Source organism: Lissotriton helveticus, chromosome 7, assembly GCF_964261635.1.
Source record: "Lissotriton helveticus chromosome 7, aLisHel1.1, whole genome shotgun sequence".
NCBI classification, from domain to species: domain Eukaryota; kingdom Metazoa; phylum Chordata; class Amphibia; order Caudata; family Salamandridae; genus Lissotriton; species Lissotriton helveticus.
The window spans coordinates 1846552219-1846576297 of NC_136068.1; the positions used below are offsets into that span (position 1 = coordinate 1846552219).

Consider the following 24079-nt stretch of genomic DNA (forward strand, 5'->3'; position numbering starts at 1 on the left):
GCGTTAAGTCCTTGTACATATGCCCCTCAGCATCCTTGGCTGCAGTAATACAACTTACAACAATGATTTTTAAAAGGAAGCCCAGAAGAGTTAAACATGAACTTGTCTGTCTATTATTGGCTTGTAGAGTGAGATATTCCCTCCCTTGTACAATAGCAGCTTAAGAAGGATGCACCTGGGGCTGAGGGCTAGACACTAGAGGATATCTGGGTAAAATAATGTAAATACATGTTGACTTTATTCTGTAATTGCTAGAAATTCTGTTGCATTGACATAGTTGTGTCCACGCATAGGGAAAGGTGAATGTACGGATTTATCTATTTTTTTTGTGCTTTTTGTGTGCAGGATTATCTAGAATCTAAACTAACCTACACTGCCTGGATTGGACTTTTCATCACTACCGCAAGTAGAGGTTGGACCTGGGTAAATGGATCTTCTCTGAATGACAATGTGTAAGTTTACCAGATGCATTTTTAACATTATGACAGTTGTCTGATGCACACTAGTGTACAAGTTGTGCATTTTAATATGTTAAATGTTTTCATAGTGCACATAATACATAAAATCAACATCAGACCCCAGCGTTCATGCAGGCTGCAATAAGTGCATTTTTATACAAGGAGTGGTGCCTTTACTGCACCCTGCACTCTTAACTACAACTGCCTTTTGGTTTTCAGAGCACCCTGTCTCGCCCTTCCACGTCACTTGTGGAATGAGAGAGGTCCCATAAAAACGAAGTGACTGCTGTGGAACAAACAAAGGGGTATCTTTGTCGCACTCACTGCCTGTCCCAATGACACAGGAGGTTCCCTCCATGACAGTGAATCTGGATCCAGCACTGAGCCATCTGTCTTTAAACTACCCCTGCTCCCCGGGGGCATTTTAGAATCTACCACTAGAGCCCCTTAAAAGAACAGGAGAACTTCTATAGTAATGACTCGTAAATATTCACAAGTCTACTGACACATATCCATGTGACACGCTAAGAACTATGGGAAGGCTTTGGTTCCAGAATACCAACCCAAAGTCACACTGGAATTCAGGGGAACATACCTTTTTTAGTTGTAATAAATCTCACCATAGTGGTTTATAATATGCTTATAATGTATAATTAGCTATACATATTTTGATCTAAATTGTAGCTTTATTTGTATCATAAAGTGGGAACCCCCCCACCCCCACTGCACACATAAAATCCCTCGTTGTGTCAGCGATTTAGGAACTAGATTGAGGAACCATAGACCATCACCGAGGGTAAAGCCATCATGGTCTCCTCGAGGGGGGTCAGTGGGAGGCCAAACAGGCAAACCTTGCAGTTAACAAGAAGAAGGTGCAGGTGGGGTCTGATGCATGGGTGAAGTCACTTCATAAATATCCAACAAGGACAAAGAACAGGAACATGTCCAAGATCTTAAGTCCACTACACCCTACTGATAGTTACCAGGTGGGATAAACTTCTGACCCCTTCGTTAATTCTTGAAAGGTCAAACTTCCCTGATTTTAAAAAGAGAAATAGGTATTTACCATGACATGCGGTTTCAATGCTGGAAGCACCAAAACCTTCATGTTTTGCCAAATGCCTATAGTAGGCACAATTTATCACATGCAGGTGTTGGATTTTATTGAATGCAATAAATTGCACCTTCCGTCAAGCCACTCATAATAAGATCCTCAGTGCACTGTGGCTTCCAGATGGTGAGTGACTACAGGAGATGATGAAGCTACTCCAGGACTATGAGGTGCCTAAAGTGGATTTGCCAGGTGCTGTTGTAAGAAGGATTACAAGGGTTCCCATATGAGGTGCCGCAGAGCTCTGAGGTCTGACTGAAGTCTGACTGAGTGAGGATTGAGAGTACTGTTCTTCTCAAACATGGGACGCTTCGTGTTGGCCGGATGTTACTCAGTAGGGGGTACCAGGAAAGACAGGAGCTCCAGTTGATTGGTCTGGAGTGTAGGGGTGTGGGCATCGTGGCATCTGGTTGGTTGGCTGCAGGTACTGAGACTGGGGGTCCTTCAATGTTGTTTCCCTTGTACACACCTGACACATGACATATGGCACCTGTTTCCAGAGCTCCTGTGTGCTCCGTGGTTAATTTGAGCTGGTGGCTGGTGGAGGGAGCCACCAACATTCATTTCTAGGGCCAGGACTTATTTATCCTGATCCAACACTTCCCAAGAGCAAAAGAGAGAAAAACACTCAAAGGAGATAGAAGGGAGAATAGAAAGAAAGAAAAAACATCGCCAGTGTGAGAAAGTAGGAACCTGCAAGAGTGGGGTAGGGGAAGGGGTGTCTGGTAGTGGATTAAAGAGGCCGGAGGTGGGTTGAAGACTACGCAGCATTGGTATTCAGGGGCTAACATTAAATATCCCCCGCCATGATCTTATGGCACCGCTTTTGCCACCTGCACTCATTCTTTTACAGAGTGAGCCCTGTGGATGCTTGTGGGTAGGTGGTGATCTGCAGCAGTTGCACCAGTGTTGTTTCACGTCATGAATGGTGATCTGTCTCTGTGTCATTACTGCGGTTAATGCCCCTCATCTAATGACATGTCCCCTGGCTGGTCCTGAGCCCATTAGTTTATTGTATTGTTGTGTTTAATTCAAACTGCTGCTTATAATCTGCCTGAGGTGGTTTGAGTTTGCATGGGCTTGAGTTTGGACGCATTGTGTTGTGGTGTTTAAATTTGTATCACACTAACAAAGTGATACAAATATTGTATCGGATTAACAAATTCATTTGAGAAAAGAGGCAGCAGTAAAATGGAGTAGTTTGCCCCTGCTCCTGATAGACCCCGGGGAAGACAAGGTTGCCTCTTTTTCTTGTTCGTCATTAAGTCTGAGCAGATTTCCATCCAGTCTGGAGCTGACCAGCCGCCGCTGTAAGTGAAGGTGCACGTGGGCTGCAACAAGGTATACATAATGACACTGGTGGTCCACGGTTCAGCCATCAGTGTGCAGGGGGGCCAGATGGTCTACGGCTGCCAGAGATTCCGCTTCATAAATGAGTGCATTGTGGGTCTTGTAGTCTTTTTTAAAAATAAAACCACTCACACTAACAAACAGTGGCAGCTGGTGACATTTGAAAGTGGTGAGGCGTAAAAAGCTAATCACACTGCACCGTAACGAGCGAGCGTAGCGAGCGAGCCCGAACCCCCTAAGGAGGGTTCTGGGGGAATTCCCCCTGAGAAAATTGTGAAAAAAGAGTGGACAAATGGTGCATTTTCAAGCAAATTTGTGAAAGCAGGAAGGTTATTAAAGCAATTGTAAAAGTGCAGTTATTACATTAATAAAGTGGTGTCATATAACATAGGTAGCTGCTTATTCATCTTCATCATAACCACAGAGCTTCATAACAGACTTTGAAACACAATGCATTGCTGAGTACCTCACAGATGTATTTTAATAACAAACAAATGAACAGGATGCAAACTAGCAGCATTAAAATAGAGTGTTCACATTTTGTAATTAAAATCAGCACGTCTGTTTTTCATGGAAGCAAACTTCTCAATGACTTGAACATTGACGTCTGGTATTCTTTTAACTAAGCCACTTGCAAGAAGTCAGGACTACTGGCTTTGCCGATGGTTGATAGTTGCAAAAGATAAATAAGCAGCAACTGTGGCTTGTATATAACATTGTAAAAGCTTCCACATAAAGCCCTGGTGACACCACGACAATGTTGCTGCCCCTCCAAAATTGAAAATAGGCTAATTCTTTACACAAAACATGCACAAATACTGCTTGCTGGCTTACATTATTTCCGAGTATATGCTCGATGTATGATATTGGCAGAAAAACGCTGTGAGCTCTCCTTGAGTTGTAGATATCATTTCCCTGGAGTGTTTTTAAACCGGATCATAAGATCTTGGCCTAACTAGGTTCCAATGATTCTATGAGCCTCTTACTTCGTCATGAAGTGCCGTAGTAAAGCACTGTACCCCTAGCATTACTTATTTATGTTTTTAAACAAGATTTGTAAATCCTGTGCTTGATTTGAAAATTCGGAGGCCCAACAGAGTTCTGGAGCCACAAATCGAAAAGCAGACCCAGAAATCCCGCTTTAAAAATACTTTTTATTCATTACTTCATTGCCAGCGTGGGTCACTTTTGGGCCTTCACAGGGGCATAGGGGTCGGCTTCACAGGAGTACTCTGTTTCACAGCGGAACCCAGTTATTTACTGGACGCAGTGTAAATGAACAGAAAGTGTGAATTATTTAAAATACTTATTTTCTCAATCGCTAAAATGCACACGAAGGCCATAATTAAGTGACCATGTAAGCTGCACAGTAGGCGCAGACATGAGCTTTCACTCATTACAAAACATTAAAAAAAAGCTCATCGTGCAGCATTCAAAGTGTGGCAAGTAAAACATTGCATGCAATGTGTATTTCACAGCCAGGTCCACTCGACGATAACTGCCAAGGAGGCGTCCTCACGATTAGTGACCTGGGATCGGATCACATAACCTGAGCCCCAAAAGCTAATTTAAGGCTTCCTTTCTGCACCACTTATGGGCTGGTTGCTGTCTTACTTATCTGAAGAGCAGGAGCGAATTTTAAAAGGCTGTGCTTTTTTTTGGTTGGAAAAGTCAAAGTAACAGCATTTGTGAACATTTCTAAAGCCAGTACAGAACACAATACATGACTGGCAGCAGGGGGGTATTACGTGTTTCTGACCTGCCATTTAATTAAATTAGGAAGAAGAGTTGGAAAAGGAAAACAGTCGGTCTCGGTCAGCTCCTGAGGTGACGTAACAGAATATCTTCCGACCACGTTCTTTGCTTATTTAAACGAAGACTGTCAGTTGTAACCGGGAAACTTTCAGTAGGTCTTTTCATATAAAACGTTATTATTCATTTATTGGGCTACATATATCTTGCTCAAAGATTCTATTATAGAATCTTTGAGCAAGATATATGTAGCCCATTAAAATGAATAATAAAGTTTTATGGCTATATTAGTCATGTCTCGCCCCATATCTTCTTCTTAGTGCTGCTAGTGCACTACACACGTTATATACTGGTTCTGTCTTCACAGTGAACGTAGAAGGCCTGGCTTCAGTGCGCCTTTCATTACTGTCACGTCACGAGGCATGAGTCAGTTCACGTGAACTGGGGACAGTGAGTGACCCTATTACAGGAAATGTGCAGTTCCAATCCCTTTAACATACGTGGTTACCACGCCAGCAAGAGATGATTCTGAAAAACTGCACTTGTGCATTGGAAAAAAAATCCTCTCTCCTTAAGGGACATTTCAATAATAAGAAAATAACACGAATGGTTGGTTCATTACATTACCACATAAAGTATTACCAAATATCTCATGCTCCCAATAATCTTCAGACACCTGAGTGTCCTCTGCTTGTAAACTTTCCCCCACCCGCCTTTGGACAGACTCAATACTACCCTTATCAAATACATTTGTGGTTTAGTCCAGACATGCCTGACCCCTACAAATAGGGCTGGGGCTCACAATCCCTAAAAATATGTTTTAAATGGTTGAATAATATTGGATCTTTGTATATTGTTCACCAAAGGCAACAGGGCTTTACCAGTCCTATGGGTTTGTACATTATGCGGATTCTCAGTTACATAGAAATAACTGCGGGTTAAAGTAACTGTACAAGCTCAGACAACAGAATTGATATCATAGAATGTTTTGCAGTATAAATAACAAAATGCGCATCACACAAGTCGCGAAACAATAGCAGTCTACTACCAAGCAATCAAAATCCACAATGAGTCTCCTATATTCAGATTGCAGTGAAATATATTTCATGAATGCAATCATTTTGTCTGAAACATTGACGTGATCATTTAAGAAAATAGATATTTAAACTGAACTACAGAAATTCCTTTATGCATTAATAAGCTCCATTCTCCCGAATAGATGACTACTATTTTCACAAAGCATGCAAAAGTAGCACTCACCCAAACTGACAGATTCTATCTTTCGTGCACATTCATTATTAAATACCAGGAACACACAAGAGTTGTCAGGGAGTTTAACCATCATATTGTAGAGATATGCATAATTATGTCAAGAATGGCCACAATAGGCCACGGATGAACCTCATTGCACGATGGCCACCACCTGTGTTCCAGGGTCAATATTATGCAAAGGACCACTGTAATTAAGTTAAAAATACCCACTCAATGCATGTCACGGATGGGCACCATTATACCAAGGAGGTCAGAGAATGTCACAGGAAATGCCCGCAATAATTCGTAAAGTGTCCACCATTATGCTAGAATGATGAAAACAACGACTAATTATATTGAACATAGGAGATTTTCAATACCTGGACACTGTCACATAGAAACTCTCTCTCTCTCTCTCTCTCTCTCACACACACACACAAACACACACATGATCTATCACACCTTGGCAAATGTAATCTATATCAACGGCACTAAGGGGGATATTTACAATGAAATGGCACGGCGCGGCATCGCAAAACATTTTGCTGTGCCGAGCTGCGTCATTTAAAAAATCCTGGGATGTGCCATATTTACAGGAATAATGCACACCCCTGTACTCTCCCCTGCAATGGCACTAGAACTAGCTGCCGAGTGTAAACACAGGTCAAGCCTTATGGTGCAAGGGTACTTGTGTGGCAGGGATGATTGTGTTTTAGCAGAATATAGCAAGCAAGTAGTTTTCTTCTTTTCAGACCTTCCTTCCTCTCTCTCTCCTTTTCTATCCTTCCTCTCGGCCTCTGGTCTCATCAGTTCTCTCTGCTCCACTCTCCTTACAATATTTTCTGCCTGCAATCGATCTCACTCTGATGCTCTGCTAACATTTCTCTCTAAAGTATCTTTGACATACTTCCTCTAACTTTCCTCTCTCCATTGTCTCTCCCCATTTATCATCCTTTGCATTTGCTGCCTGTCTATCATTTGCTAGCCTCCCCTCTAGGCAGTGCTTTTCTCTACACTGCTCTGCTAACCTCCCTGTCTGAGTCCTTTCTTTCTCTCAGCAGTGTCTCTCACTGTCCCTTTCCTGGTACCACTCCTTTCTGTCTCCTAACTCCTTTGGGACAGTCATCCTTCTTTGCAGCCTGCCTCCTTTCTACACCTCTTCCCCTTTCTTTTTAATAGCATGTCGCTCTGGCCCTGTTCAACGCTGGCAATTATACTGCCCGCCCCTAGGCTAGTCAGTGCACAAAACACAACGGGGGATTGAACGAATACAAGTTTACACACCTTGTTGTGCTAGTCACTCTTCTACGCGTCGTTAGTCGTTGTCGTTACGTGTGTGGTCGACACTACAGAGTGAAAGTAGTACTAGTAGAGTAGACAAGTACACATACACAGTCTTTGAAATGTCCCTTAAGGAGAGAGGATTTTATTTCCAATGCACAAGTGCAGTTTTTCAGAATCATCTCTTGCTGGCGTGGTAACCAAGTATGTAAAAGGGATTGGAACTGCACATTTCCTGTACTAGGGTCATTCACTGTCCCCAGTTCACGTGAACTGACTCGTGCCTCGTGACGTGACAGTAGTAAAAGGCGCACTGAAGCCAGGCCTTCTCCGTTCCCTGTGAAGACAGAACCAGTATATAACGTGTGTAGTGCACTAGCAGCACTAAGAAGAAGATATGGGGCGAGACATGACTAATATAGCCATAAAACTTTATTATTCATTTTAATGGGCTACATATATCTTGCTCAAAGATTCTATAATAGAATCTTTGAGCAAGATATATGTAGCCCAATAAATGAATAATAAAGTTTTATATGAAAAGACCTACTGAAAAGTTTCTCGGTTACAATTGACAGTCTTCGTTTAAATAAGCAAAGAACGTGGTCGGAAGATATTCTGTTACGTCAACTCAGGAGCTGACCGAGACCGACTGTTTTCCTTTTCCAACTCTTCTTCCTAATTTAATTAAATGGCAGGTCAGAAACACGCAATACCTGCCAGTCATGTATTGTGTTCTGTACTGGCTTTAGAAATGTTCACAAATGCTGTTACTTTGTCTTTTCCAACCAAAAAAAAGCACAGCCTTTTAAACTTCGCTCCTGCTCTTCAGATACTTAAGACAGCAACCAGCCCATAAGTGGTGCAGAAAGGAATTCTTAAATTAGTTTTGGGTGCTCAGGTTATGTGATCCGATCCCTGGTCACTAATCCTGAGGACGCCTCCTTGGCAGTTATCGTCGAGTGGACTTGGCTGTGAAATACACATTGCATGCAATGTTTTACTTTCCACACTTTGAATGCTGCACAATGAGCTTTTTTTTAATGTTTTGTACTGAGTGAAAGCTCATGTCTGCGCCTACTGTGCAGCTTACATGGTCACTTAATTATGGCCTTCGTGTGCATTTTAGTGATTGAGAAAATAAGTATTTTAAATAATTCACACTTTCTGTTTATTTACACTCCGTCCAGTAAATAACTGGGTTCCGCTGTGAAACAGAGTACTCCTGTGAAGCCGACCCCTATGCCCCTGTGAAGGCCCAAAAGTGACCCACGCTGGCAATGAAGTAATGAATAAAAAGTATTTTTAAAGCGTGATTTCTGGATCTGCTTTTCGATTTGTGGTTCCAGAACTCTGCTGGGCCTCAGGATTTTCAAATCAAGCACAGGATTTACAAATCTTGTTTAAAAACATAAATAAGTAAGGCTGGGGGTACAGTGCTTTACTACTGCACTTCCTGACGAAGTACGAGGCTCATAGAATCATTGGAACCTCATTAGGCCAAGATCTTATGATCTGGATTAAAAACCCTCCAGGGAAATGATATCTACATCTCAAGGAGAGCTCACAGCGTTTTTCTGCCAATATCATACATCAAGCATATACTGGGAAATAATGTAAGCCAGCAAGCAGTATTTGTGCATGTTTTGTGTAAAGAATTAGCCTATTTTCAATTTTGGAGGGGCAGCAACATTGTTGTGGTGTCACCAGGGCTTTATGTGGAAGCTTTTTCAATGTTATATACAAGCCACAGTTGCTGCTTATTTATCTTTTGCAACTAACAACCATCGACAAAGCCAGTAGTCCTGACTTCTTGTAAGTGACTTAGTTAAAAGAATACCAGACTTCAATGTTCAAGTCATTGAGAAGTTTGCTTCCATGAAAAACAGACGTGCTGATTTTAATTACAAAAAGTGAACACTCTATTTTAATGCTGCTAGTTTGCGTTCTGTTTATTTGTTTGTTATTAAAATACATCTGTGAGGTACTCAGCAATGCATTGTGTTTCAAAGTCTGTTATGAAGCTCTGTGGTTATGATGACACCACTTTATTAATGTAATAACTGCACTTTTACAATTGCTTTAATAACCTTCCTGCTTTCACAAATTTGCTTGAAAATGCACCATTTGTCCACTCTTTTTTCAACATTTTCTCAGGGGGAATTCCCCCTGAACCCTCCTTAGGGGGTTCGGGCTCGCTCGCTACGCTTGCTCGCTACGGTGCAGTGTGCTTAGCTTTTTACGCCTCACCACTTTCAAATGTCACCAGTCGCCACTCGCTTTAATTGATTGAAGTTGAACGTGCGTGTGTTCGTTGTAAATTGGCCAAAAATAATTAGTGGGGCAACGCCCCGCCTCTCAAACGGTAAAACTGCCACTGCTAACAAACCACATAACAATGACTTGTGTAAATAAAGCCAGGATTGCAAAGATTGGATCCTACCAAAATGCAACAGTGTGTCACCTCTCATGATAGTGTAACTGGTTGAAGCTGGTTGCTGATCCCTGGTTTCTATGTGCCGCTGTCCTCCAGTTTAGGGGAACAGGCGCCCATCTTCAGATATCTTGAAACATATACAGGCGGCAGCTTTTTGTTACAAAATTAGTCAATAAAGCATTTTTTACATTTTATGTCTGTGAGCCCAATGTTCGATGATACGAGTCGATATCACTATGATTGGCAGCCTCCGCCTCACGTTAATGTCCTTGTTTCTGCAGGTTCCGTGTCTTTGGCCCTGCTTATGGATACCGGTGTGGAAGGGTGATCAGCGGCTCCATTGAATCCTCACTTTGCTTCCACAGCTTCTACTGGATCTGCCAGAAGGACGCGGAGACCTCCTGCTCTAGGGTGTGAACCTGGAGTCAATGACTGCAGCACCAAGGAAACCCCAGCAGGAAGAGTGTCAATCACTTGGGAATAAAATACGAGGAACTAATTTGTCCCCTTCAGTTTAAAAGTACCTAGAGGTGTTAATTTGTTCAGACTTGAACTCAATGAAATCTGCCTGAAACCCCTGTCTTTCCACTTGGCAAACGTTTCCAGGCTGGATGGACATTCTTCTAGCAAAATCAAAACCCACTAACCGTGTTCAGGTACCAGCTTTTTTGCCTCCAAACACAGCAAAATAAATCCCAGAGGGCTTCTGTGCATCATACTTTAAGGCTGTGCCGGGTCCTGTGCGTCTGAAGAAGGGGCCCGTGTGGACCCCACAGATAATGTCCAAATAAAAGCATAAAAACACAAAAGATGCAGATTTATTTAATCACTCGTGTTCCTTAAAATGCTGATTTTTAATCACATACACCTGTTCCTTAAAATGCTGATTTTTAATCACATAGTCCTGTTCCTTAAAATGCTGATTTTTAATCACATAGTCATGGTCTACAAACATAGCAAGTGACACAGAGAAGAATGAAGACGGCGCCTCAAGTCCCTTACAATTCATCTGTCTGTGTCCGTGTGTGATTTCCTCCTCATGTGCCTTATTATGCATCACCAGGGGGCCCAGGGACCCTGTGACCTTGCGGAAGGGTCTTGTTTCTGTGAAACTATTTGGATGTTCAAATGAGCTGAACACTCTGGGGAACTGGAGGAAGGAATAGAGGATGACTGGATGACTTGCACCTGGCATTGCCGATTCAAACAGTAATTCCCCATTTCGTAGTGGAGCTTTAGGGTTCCATTGAGAATACCTGCTAATTCTGCACCCACAGATTTAAGGGGATCCCGGTAATGCTAATTGTAGGGGTGTGTACTTACTGGATGTGTGACTGGGGCCCTTCTAATGAGGCCGGATTATGTGTGAGCCTGGTTTCAGATCACAGCTTAAACGTGTATTTTAACAAGGTTTTCTGGTGTGAATCTGTAATCTGGAGCCCACTCCAGCAGGTATGAATCTAGTGAGCGCCTGTGAATCTGCCCGCCTGGGGCTGGAGTGCACAGACTGCACGCACCAGTGGAATGTAAAGCCAACATTAGCCCGAATATACGAATAACAGACTAGTAGAACATGTTTTTGCAGCGTCAGGGGGTGCAAATGTTGTTTCTTCTCCATTGGTGCCTGATCTGTACTCGGGTTCAGATGCTTGTCAGCGGGAAGGAAAATAAGTAGACTCACAGTCCGACACCCACGCGCAACAAGCTACAGAGCCTCTTACCCACCCGTACCGGACACTGCCTCACAGGCACGAGAGGGGTATGGAACAGTTACATGCGCACCGGTAGGATTTGTGAGGCGGCTTCACTTACAGCTGGTACCACAGAGAGAATGCCATGTGAAACCCTCTATGAGGAAGGCACCGGCAGTATTAGGTGCTGCCCCAGCAGAACCATTCAAAGATGGCTGCACTGTTCACTGCATCATGGAATGCGGTCCAGACGACACCAACTCACTGAGGCCTGGTACTTTCCCCACATCATTCTCCACGAATCTGCAGATTTGAGGCTACAGCATGTACATGGTTGTGCAGAACAGCACATCGCATTTCAAGAACGGATTCTTATTTGCCGTGGACTGACAAAGTAAATAGGTCTGGATTCTGTATTGTGGATTTACACACAGACACACGACATCCAACTTCACATTTCCATCATACATCACACACTTGCACAAAAGCAAACATAACAACACACAAGCATATATTAAACCATACAGCAACACCTGGACAAATCAGTTCATACACAGAGATAGTGACACACACATATACTACTAGCCCTGCAGGAGAGGATGTGGCCTAGCAGCTAAAGCTGCCAGCTTTGGCACTGGGGAGCCAGGTTTGCCGCTGCCCGCATCCCACGCAGGGGGACATTGGCAGGGCAGCCACCTTAGTGGCCACTAGTCGCAGCCCCCACCCCACATGTCCAGGGCTTCGTAGGAGGCGCGGCGAGCCTCGTCTGCCCCTCCACGGTGTCTTCAATGACGCACGGCCAGGGGAGGGCTTTCTAGTGGGGGCGGGCCAGGTACTTAAGCTCCGGCCGCCCCTCGCTCGGATCAAGTACACAGGCACCACCCTGAGAAGGACCGGTGGGAAAGGAAGCCTTAATTACCAGGGCGTGCTCCAGGCTAGGAGCAAGAATGACGTGCCTGGTTAAGTGCTCTTGGGGGGCAAGGTGGCAACTCGGTCCAGACTTCCCGCAAGGGAGAAGTATAAACAGTGTTAAGTGTAGCGGTTGTGCTAGTACCATGACATCCTTACTCGTCAGCCCAGTTGCGCTCATTTACCTTATTCAACTACTGGCCCCAACTCCTAGATGATGGGGGGATAACCACCCGGGTAGATTGGCATAAAAGTGGCATGGTAACTGTTAAGGGGGTGCCCAGGGGTCTTTCCCAGAAGTGATATGAAGATTTACTTATGACACACTATAGGGTTTACACACAGCAAGGGAGAGGGCCTTTCAAAGTGGTCAGGGGCAACGGTATAGTCAAGTTTGGACTTCCATAAGTGCGGAAATTTTAGCCCACGCTGGGACTTTCACACAAGTTGCATCACAACATCCCCAGTTCTATACTCTGGCCCATTGGCACTAGGGTGATGTGGGATCGACTTGCACAGATTTTGTGCCGGATTTAGCCACACATACATCCCCCAGCCTGACACCACACTTCTGCAGCAAGCACTGGAGGTATGCAAGTAGGTGCTCCCCCCCAAACTCCTGCGAGAATGTATTGTGAGCAAAATAGTTCCCGTCACTCAGGTGTGCAAGTACTAAAGGGTACAAAATACAAGTAGAGGTACAATACTGTAATATATGACAGGCAGTCAAAAACACACGGACATACGATACGGAGGCATTGGTGTCACTGCGCTAGTACCGGCGAAGGTTTAAGTGAGGGTAGCGAACAGTGTGTTACAAGAGAAAGGTGACGTGTGCATTTTACTGATGGGCACCGAACGCAGGTAAAAGGATATTGCTGCAATAAATGACAGACACTAACCACTAGAGGTGCCAGTGGTGAATAGTACTGCGATACATATCAGACTGCAAACATAAGAACAACCGCCACGTACGCTATGGTGCCTCTTGTTCAAGTATCGAAAGAAACACAATCTAAGAGGTAGCAAGTGCATTACCAGAGAAAGTGACGGGTGCATGCCGCAATCAAGTGCAACCTCAGAGTGAGGGATATCACTGCAACGGGGGGCAGCTAGTGAACCATTGGAACTCATTGGAAAGACACTTCCAGAGGCAGGGAGAATAGAATTGCCATTTGTAACGCTGTTCGTTAGATAATTGAGAAGTCTCACTGGGGCAATGTGTTAAGGTCAACATCACACATAGTCGTTTTTGGGGCGCATGCCATATGTTCCATCTACACTGATGAAAGGTAACCACACACCTTCAGCACGGCCAACCATGACCAGTCTGAGGGGCGGGTAGGGGTTGCAATGAGACACCACCACCAGTGTAGGCTGCTAGGCGGCAAGAAGAGGAAGGGTGTATAGGACTTCCCGTCCCACTTCCCTTCTTCCTGGCATACGCGAGCAGTGGTGTGGCGCAGGGCATTGCACTCCGGGGTTCGGTCAGGAACAAGGTGACTCAGCAGCCTGGACCTCTGTCTGATGCCGAGGGACCGCCAAGCCAGGACAAAGGGCGGAGGCTAGTTGTGCGTGTTGAATTTCCGAATGTCCCACCAGCCAAATGCACTCTACCATGACAAAGGTAGCGCTATGGGGGTTTCGCAACTAGCACTTCAAAGTTTCCGGGACCAACGGTCAGGTGAGGAGGTGTGAGATTTGCTAGCTGTATAAGATGGAGTGCAGTGCCCGTTAGGATGCCAGCAGCTAGTTTTGAGCTAGAAAGTGAGGCACGCGCGAACACAGATTAGGGGAAGCTGCTGCTCACCACTGAGACAGTTGGTTGGGATCCGCAGCAGGCGCCGCTGTAAGCTCGTGGTCCTCTTTGGGTATAATGAGCAGCAATTCATTGCGAACAACAGCGCCCATTGAGGGCCCACTCCCATGCCCTGGTTACCCATGCAGGTGGCAAGGACTTAGGAACCATCGGGAGGAGGGCACTTCCACAGGCCATGCAAAGTGATATAGTGGACTATCAGCAATAATTGGGGCCATGCGAGCTAGTGGTCTGGGATTGTTCCAGTGGGAACAGCGGGGTGCCAGGTCCATAGCTGCGGTAGAACATTGGCACTATTACAGGCAAGAGTGGAAGGCTATCATTGAAGGACGGCGTGCACTGTCCAAGTCGGGATGGATATGTTTCTCCTTGATATACGGATGCACGGGAAACTGCAAGATGGAAGTAGGGAGCTCGGAGGTGGGGGGCTCTGTCATCGATGGTTGCCTCCTCCAGAGCTGTGGCGGAGTTACAGGGTGATCTGGAGGCAGACGGGTACAGTAAGGGTACCTCTGCGGCAGACTGGTACAGTAAGGGTACCTCTGCCTGGCACAGTAAGGGGGCCTGAGCCAAGGACCTGGAGCCGCAGGAGGTTCTGGTAAACTGCGACTGCGCCCCGTTAGTCCTTCGGGCGGTCAGGGGGCCTGAACCGAGCGGGAGTGTGCCATACCGCTCCGCCCTGAAAGGGGGGGCGGGAGTATAAGATACGGATCTACAAGGTGCTGCACTGTTCGAGCATCGACTCACCGTGCTGGCCGGCTCATTAGGCAGGCGGGACAGCGAGGGGCTGCCTGCCTTGGATCGCCCGTAAGATAACCCATCAAACGTCATACGCTTGTTGTATGAAAATAAACCTGCAGCAGTTCTCACCCAGAAGCAATGTGTCCAGTGTAATCATTATATGGGCAAGATGTGTATGATGTTGGGTGGGAGCGGATGACGGTGTGGGTACTATGCCGCTGCCCGCGTCCCACGCAGGGGGACATTGGCAGGGCAGCCACCTTAGTGGCCACTAGTGGCAGCCCCCCCCCACATGTCCAGGGCTTCGTAGGAGGCGCGGCAAGCCTCGTCTGCCCCTCCACAGGGTCTTCCATGACGCAAGGCCAGGGGAGGGCTTTCCCTTGGGGGTGGGCCAGGTACTTAAGCTCCGGCCGCCCCTAGCTCTGCCTCTGTCCTGTTTCGGTTCCTGTCCGCCTGCCTGAGCGCTGCACCCACCCTATCCTCGTACCCAGCGGCTGGACAGGCGGCGCGGACATGTCGAATAATTTTAATGTTTTTTCTTGTGTTGCAGGCGGAGTTACAGGGTGATCTGGAGGCAGACGGGTACAGTAAGGGTACCTCTGCGGCAGACTGGTACAGTAAGGGTACCTCTGCCTGGCACAGTAAGGGTGCCTGAGCCAAGGACCTGGAGCCGCAGGAGGTTCCGGTAAACCGCGACACCGCCCCGTTAGTCCTTCGGGCAGTAGGGGGGCCTGAACCGACCGGGGGTGTGCTATACCGCTCCGCCCTGAAAGGGGGGGCGGGAGTATAACATAAGGATCTACAAGGTGCTGCACTGTCCGAGCATCAACTCACCGTGCTGGCTGGCTCATTAGGCAGGCGGGACAGCGAGGGGCTGCCTGCCTTGGATCGCCCATAAAATAACCCATCAAACGTCATACGCTTGTTGTATGAAAATAAACCTGCAGCAGTTCTCACCCAGAAACAATGTATCCAGTGTAATCATTATATGGGCAAGATGTGTATGATGTTGGGTGGTAGCGGATGCCGTTGTGGGCACTATGAGTCTTGGCGACAGCTCAGCATCCTGTGATTCTGTGCAAATCGCTTAATTTATCTGTGTCCTTCTGTATTCTAACAGGTGCTTTTGTAAAGTGCTCTAATACCTTGATGTCGAGAATGTGCTATACAAAACTTAAAAAAATAGGCCCGCAGACTAATTGGCATGCAGATAAACAGGTACACTGACTAATTAATACACATGTGCTAAAAGCCAAGGTTTTAGTAAATCCCAACTGCTGCAATACTTTACGAGAGGACCTCAACAACACTCCTCTGATACCTGGGAAGGCTAGTCTAAATGCAGCTGCACACCTTGTCAATAAACCAAAATATTAAAACACCTGTTTTCAGAGACTTCAAATGGCTTTCATTCGACCCCAAAATAAACCTAATACGCCTTGGCAAAGCAAATAGGTCTGGCCTTGGCTAGCTAATGCAATAGTCACATATTGCAATGCAAGCACATGCCATAAAAATTAATAGAAGAAAAAAAAACATGCCACTGCATAAACGTAGTGGCCATATGCCTGTAGCAAGAAAAAAACAATAATAACAGTATAACTTATCGGAACAGGAACATGTTCTTAGTACAAGTACAGAAACCCTTTTCAGTTTTAATGCACATAACCAGAACATATGATAATTACTGTAACTTGAAAACATAGTTTACACACACGACGATAAAGAATGGAAAGGAAAAAGCATTGACCCAACAGCCCTGGCACTTGAGTGCACTTCTTTTTAGATGGATGTGCACATAGGATCACAGTGCAAGAGAGCTCATTGCTATAGTGAGGTCACAAAGTAATGTCAATGACATGAGGGGCGGGGAGGCGAGCTACAAGATCCTGTACATCGAGTGGAGATTACAGAAATGAATGTACACACTATTAGGCCTAGTGAGTTAAGTGCTGAAGTCAGAATTGAAATCTGTGCCACCAGGTTGCAAAGACATCTCCTCCCTATGACCATTGCTTGGTGTCTTGGACACATCTCAACCCCAGAGGTTGGCAGTCAGGGTGGCTCCTCCGCAATGGCGGAGGAACGTCGGACCACTGGCAAAGAACCAGCAAGTAAAAAATAAAATCATAACTATTGTTTATTTTTCATTTGCCTGCTCTGAGCCAGCTTGTGCAGGAAGGGGCGGGGCTGGGGCATGGAAAGGGGGGAGTGCTACGTGCACTTTTAAGTGGGCATGTGTGTTTGGCTGGCTGTCTCAGCCTGGCCATACACACATATCCACTTAGGTTTCTCCAGCCCGACTGCATTAGGCAGCCGGCTAGGGAAGCCCAGCAGACTCCCTGACCTGAGCAGAGCGTCTTCTCAGGCCGCTGAGGCCAAAACGTGCACTGCTCTCATATGAGAGCAGTGCGGGGTTTGTATGGGAGCCTGGTGCTTTCCCAGGGACTCTAGGAACTGCAGCAGAGGAGCGTAAGGTTGATGGCAGCACCAGGCAAGTGTTTATTTTTATTACCTCCCGCCGCACGCTCCCCAGCGTGCTTCCCGAAGGCCCCCACTCCTCCTCCGTGCTTCCCTCTGGACCCCTCTCCCCTCCTCCCGGGCCCCCGTCATTTTATCATGTTGGCCGCCCCTGTTGACAGTGTCTCCACAAGGTAAGCTGACTTGATGGTGTTTATAAAGCTCAAAAGTCTATGCTTCTAAATACATATTTAACCATAATTGAACCCTGACAACAATTGGCTTGTATGTCTATATTCAGACTGCCTAGCGTGCATGGCAAAACTAAATGATAAAACTAAAGTTTTACAGAAGAAATTAAAAAAACAAGCATTGACAAAGCCAAAGTGCTGGCAGCCAACACCAAACCCATTGGCTTTGCCAATGCTTGTTTATGTTGCCTATTGAGGCGCCAGTTAACAAGAAGTTTTCATAGACCAAAAAAGCACCAATGATCGTTTTTGCTCTTTAAGCTCTGTCCTTCTCAAGATAAAACAGAAATCCCTGCAGTCATTTTAGATGATCTTTGTAGGAGGAGATGACAAGAACTGCTTCCAATCAAGTAGGATGCATGAACGGCATAAACAACAGGTATGGTTGTGACCCACACACCCTGCTCTTGTGAGGTCATGCCATGCTCTTCCTGTGCATCCCTTTTGAGGATCAACAACTCTATTCCACCTGCGGGCCTCTCTCAAGCACAGTGGCCAGACAAACAGGCCTTCACTCTTCTACCTGCTATGATTAGTAGGGGGACACCAACCAGAGGATAAGAAACCAGAACAAAACACATGTTGGCAGCAGACACTACTTGTGGGAGGGGAGGGGGAGGTGAACAGTGGAGCTGGCTGTATGATGGTGGCGGCTGACTACTTTCCCCCTTCTTGCCAGTTCAAAACCACAAAGCAATATGTCAAATTACAAATCAATATTAAAAGCCCTCTCTGCATTCTTTATATCTTGTTCTGTTCAGTACTCTGTGCTCTGCACTCTGGCAAACAACTAGAACTGCCTTAGTCCAAGCATAAAAACTACATTTGGTTTTCGTTCTGGCAAAGCCAATGGGTATCTATCCATACCCAGACTTTCACAAGTACTCCCTGAACAATGTTTCCTATTTGTTTAAATGTGATGTGATACTGTGGTGAAATGATGTGCCCCCCCCGTCAGAATGTCATGAGGGGTCCCTGATTTTCCTACATCCCACATATATACATTGGCCTGGGCTGAATGGAGGTCCCATGAAGTGTTCTGGGCTTCTTCTAAAGTTGGGGTGCTCCGGCACCACATCGGCTTCAGGCGTGTAAAGATTGTTGTACACTGAATAATTGATATAAAGAAGATTTATTCCAGTACAAGTCAAGCAGCAGAGGAACACCTCTACTCTCTTCCCTCAGCTCTCCAAGTGCTCCACAATCTAGAACACCAAGACAGTGGAAGCTAGCTTGGAGCGAGACAAAGCACGAGAGAAGACAATACATACATAACACATCTTTCTCCTTAAAAAACAACAACAAAAAATGATAAAGATACAATCTTACAAACCTAACACATCTCCCTCCTAATGAAACAACAAAACAAAAAAAAAACAATAAAGATGCAATCTAACAAACATAATCAGACATCCATTTTGGCTTATGACAAATGCGCTTATCAAAGCACTTGTGATTTACATCAACATTGCTATGTTCCACACAAATAGGCACATTTTGAGTGTCATCAGAAGGTAAAATAGCATCATCAGTGCTGTCAGAAGGTAAAATAGCATCATAATTTCTAACAGCAGCATCATTATTGACAGTTGGAGAATTATCTACATCAGAAAGTGCATCCGTAGGAATATCCCACTCAGAATGAGGATCAAAAAGACGAGCACCCCCCAAAGGTACTGAATTCTCAGACCACTTTGAAGAGGGACAAAATATTGCTACCCTTTTAAGATTCCAAACTTTACCTTCTGTCAATTTTACAGCATTTTTAAGAACTTTAGTAACCCTTAAAGGTTTAAAGAATTGGCTTTCACCTTTACAAACCTTCCAAGGTTTCTTGACTCTAACCCATGAACCAACTTTGACAGAAACAGTTTTGGTGTTATGTATCAAGTTATACTTATCATAGTACTTGTTACACTTGTCTACAATTCTTGACCTGACAACTTCAGTAGGAACAGTACTAGATGCAGCTTCCAAAAGCCACTCAGGATTGCATTTAGTTCTTGCACCCCGACCTCTCATTACTTCAAAGGGAGAGACTTCCAAAGAATCATGAGGAGTGGTTCTATACCTCCACATGGTATTGAAGATTTCCACCTCCCAATCACTCTGATTCTGAACAGCCATTTGAATGGAATTTTGTAACACCCTATTGAATCTTTCGATCATACCGGAAGGATTATAGAGTGAGGTGGTCCTATGCTTGATACCAACCCTCTTAAAATACTGCTGGATTAAGTTGGACAAAAACTGGACACCATTATCAGAGATAACCTGAACAGGCAACCCTTCTTCAATAAAAGTCCTATCAACAAACTTCAATACTTCATTTGAAGTAATCCTGTCAACCACCGTAATAACAGGCCATCTCGAAAATATATCTATAAGTGCAAACACATACTTCCTTTCAGGACCAATGGGACACATAATATCTATGGCTAGAGTATGCCAGGCTTTACTCGGAACAAAAGATTCCCCTAATTTAGATCTCAAAGTAACTAAAGATTTATTAGAATTGCAGCAAGCTAAACAATCCCGAACCAATCTTTCAATTAAAACATCAATGCCCGGCCACCAAAACTACTGCTTAACTCTTTGTTAAGTTTTAATAATACCACAATGTTCTTCATGGCAGAGTTTCACAACCTTTAATCTTAAAAAGCTTGGAGGTACCACTTTATCACCTCTGAAGATAAAATTGTTAGCAACAGAAAATTCTTGCCTAACTTCCCAGAAGGCTTTAAGTGAATCTGGAATTCTGCTCTTACAAGGCCAGACTTGGTTTATGAAACTCAACAATTGTTGCAAAGATGCATCCATTTTATAACTTGTCAACCACTCATCTTCACTAAAATTGAACAAACCTTCATTGAGCACCAAAGCAACCTGCTCCACATTCAAATCAGAAGGATCACATTCAGAAATATCAATCGATAACCTCGACAAAAATTCTGCAATAATATTCTTCTTGCCAGGCACATAAACAACTTGGTAATTATAATCCTGTAACCGCAGAGATAATCTTGCAATTCTAGCAGAAGTGTTAAGAATTCCTACCGTTGTTAACAATTTAACAAGAGGTTTGGGAGAACAACCTTTACAACGCAACTTTTTCAACGCACTACCATTACAACGAAACTTTTACAACGCAAAATCCATTACAACGCATGCATTTACAACGCAGTCATTACAACGCATGACACTACAACGCACACCACTACAACGCATTCCATTACAATGCAGTCATTACAACGCATACCATTACAACGCATAGCATTACAACACATAGTACCCTTACACCATCCAACACTTACCCTACTGTTGCACCCCCTGGAGTTAGAATAGTAATTTTTACCCCTACACTATCCAACACTTACCATACTGTTGCACCCCCTGGAGTTAGAATAGTCATTTTTACCCCTACACTATCCAACACTTACCTTACATGCAATGTAATGTAATGTAATGTAATGCGTTGTAATGGTATGCGTTGTAAATGTAGTATGCGTTGTAGTGGAATGCGTTGTAAAGGTAGTTTCAAAGAATTCGTTGTAATGGCATGCGCTGTAATGGTGTGCGTTGTAATGGATGTTGCGGTGTAAAAAATGCGTTGTAAAGGTAGGCATTGTAAAAGAATGCTTTGTAACGTCATACATCCCTTGATCTTGATGTGATTGTTGTACTTCCTACGAACTGTTTTGAGTTGTTCGTGGAGGGTGGAAGTGGGGTTATTCCTCCAGCTTCTTTCTTTGGCTCTCAATTGTCTCCTTTCGGAATTGATGTCAGTGTTGAACCATGACCTGGACGGAATGGCTCAGCTTTTTTGAGCTTAAGTGGAGATAGTTGATCAAGCATAGCCACCATATTTGAGTAGTAAAACGAGGTGAGTTTAGTTGTGGAGAGGTGGTCATTGGGGCAGGGAAGGAGCAAGCTTATCCTTTCTTCTAGGGCTACCATGGGAATCTGGGTGAGTTTTCTGGCCCATTTGGTGGGGTCTTCCATAGGTGGTTGGGAGAGTATTTTTTGGTTGATATGAAATAAGATCATGTGATGGTCTGACCAGTCCACGGGGAGTATGTGGTGGTTGTAATTGCGTCTCGTTGAGCAATAATGGCATCCAAGGTAGCTCCTTTGTAGTGAGTTTCCTCTGAGCAGTGTTGGGCTAAATTTTTGTCACAGAGAAACTTGAATAACATTTGAATTAGCGGATTGTTTGTTTCATTCCACCGAAGTTATATATAACATATGCCAGTATTTAAGGAAATCTCATCTTGTTTTTTTTAACTCCCTATTCTGTCTATTTGCTCAGCTTTTGTCTGGAATTCATGAGAGACAGCATGGAGAGTCTTTCACAAGAAGCACAATTTTTAGTATTATTACGCTTTTAAAAATAAATGCAGACAGGAAACACATTGTTTTCTATCTATATTTATCTGTAAAAATCAGTACAAACGGAAAACTGGGAGCCTTAGTGACAATATCAGCCTATTTTCATATACATCTTGTACATGTACAGCTTGTGCTAAAAATCTTTTTCCATTACCACCCTAGATAACATGGCAGCAGAAGATGCCAGGACATTTGAAATGCGGAAGAACATATACCCGTACTTAAAGAATATTGCTAAGGCCTATCGCAAAATGGAGAAGCAGTACAAGCGTGCTGAGGCAGCAGGGTCCTGCAGTGTCTCTCCGTCCATGAGACCATCAGCACCAAAAACTGCCTCCAAAACCCCAACCACAGCGAGACCAAGCCAACAACAGGACCCCCAAGCTTAGGTATCAGCGGCTACAGCTGCAACCATCCAGCTCACAACCACACAGGCCAGGAGGCTCAGGAAATGCAGTGGTTCCCTGTTTAAGCACTTAATTTTGTGGGAACAGAAGATTACCGTGCAGCTGAATGACATACTGAGGGAGCAGTCCAGTCTGCACAAATGTGTGGAGACAATGAAGGAGGCCCTGGTGCAGGTGTCCCAACTCCTCTGCACTTGGTTGTTGACTATGTTGTGTTTTTGGGGAGGTTTTTTGTTTGGTATTTTAGTATTTAGTTAGGCATAGTTAGTCAGTGGTTAGGATATATTTAGTGTAGATAGGTTTTAGCTTTTACATGTTTTTTTTACAAATAAGTGTTTTTAGATATTTTTATCATTTCAAAAGGATTTTAGTGGATGTGGGGCTTGATGTTTAGGATTTGTAAAAAAATAAATAACACAAATATTTATATAAAGAGAAAATACCAAAACAAGATATATTTGTTCAGGTTTACATGTGTGGGTATTTCATATTTAGGTGTATTTAGTATTGGGCCAACTTATGTGTAGGATAGGTAGGTTAAGGTAGTTTAGGCTTTGTATAGATTGTGCAAGTTAGTGTAGGATAGTTAGGTTAAAGTACTTTAGGCTTAGTTTAGAATGCACAAGTTTGTTTAGGATAGGTAGCTGTAGTCTGTTAGGGTGATTCTTTTAATAAAAATATATTTGACTTTCGCAACATTGTAATAATTTCAATCTTATTATTGATTAGGTTGAGTTGAGTACAGGATGTCTATTGCCTGTAAATATGTTTTACTTTGTGAGAGGCCTATGGACAATTGAGTCACTTAAGGAATCTTCACCATTATTTGGGCACTGCATGTGTAAGAGATGCTACATGTATAGTATGGATGTTTCTGTCACTCTAGATTACTATGCTGGGACACACACAGGTGCCTGCCACTAACACACTCACCCTTAAACCATTGTGCTAGTAGGTCATTGTTGTTAGCTGGTTCACAAATCATGAATGTTGCCCCCACCCGCCTGGCTGACCTCAATCATCCTTGGCATTGAGTACTTGCTAAGTATGGTACTTCATACATGTGACTTTGTGCAAAGTTTAAAAACCATAGGTTTCATATTTGCTCTCACCCTGGGGAGGTGTAGCTTTGTTCCTGGGTCTGTGCTATTGCTACTAATTAGTGATATGTGTGTATATTGTCAATTCAATGTCGTATGTGGTTACACTAACACTCAATGCATGTGAAGGCTCTCAGGGGCAGAGGAAGACATTTACCCCTACATATCCCAGTGTGCCTTTCAACATCATTTATCAATTGACTCAGGACCTCAAAACGTATTTGTTGCATTTCATACATGCTAACATCCAAGGTGTTGAACTGACCTTCTACATCCTTGCGTGGCATAGGGTTGATGCACATTCAGTAGGAGTCTGGGCATGCGTATCTGCATATTATCAATGCATGCATACTTTTAGCACTTTTATACATCTCTCCAATGTAAGCATTGAGGCTCTCACATGAGCTTGATCACTTTGTCATGTTCACTGAGCAAGATATATGTGGATGTGAGAAACGGTGTTAGTGGCTCACATGCCTCACAGGACCCCTCTTGAGCAGGTAGGCATGTGTTTGATTGATTAGGCCTTCTCATTGAGTGCCAGTAAAGCTACTGAAGCTAATTGTCACACCATGACATTCAATTGGTAAATAAGAAAATCCGCATAATGCCATGGCAGGGGATGTATTTGATGTTTGGGCATATATAACAAGAGCAGATGGCAGTGACTTT

General features: G+C 44.2%; 1 protein-coding gene across 3 annotated transcripts in view; it reads left to right on the forward strand.

The window, feature by feature from the left end:
- The window catches only part of LOC144770828 (killer cell lectin-like receptor subfamily B member 1A), a 172514-nt gene extending 162075 nt beyond the window's left edge, over positions 1–10439 (forward strand). For all 3 annotated transcript variants that reach the window (XR_013599037.1, XM_078655602.1, XM_078655603.1), the window contains 2 exons: positions 346–452; positions 9922–10439. Coding sequence is in view for 2 of the 3 variants with exons in the window: in XM_078655602.1 (XP_078511728.1) it covers positions 346–452; positions 9922–10057 (243 nt within the window). In the remaining variant the exon portion in view is untranslated. The remainder of the gene's footprint in view (positions 1–345; positions 453–9921) is intronic.
- Positions 10440–24079: the final 13640 nt, after the last annotated feature.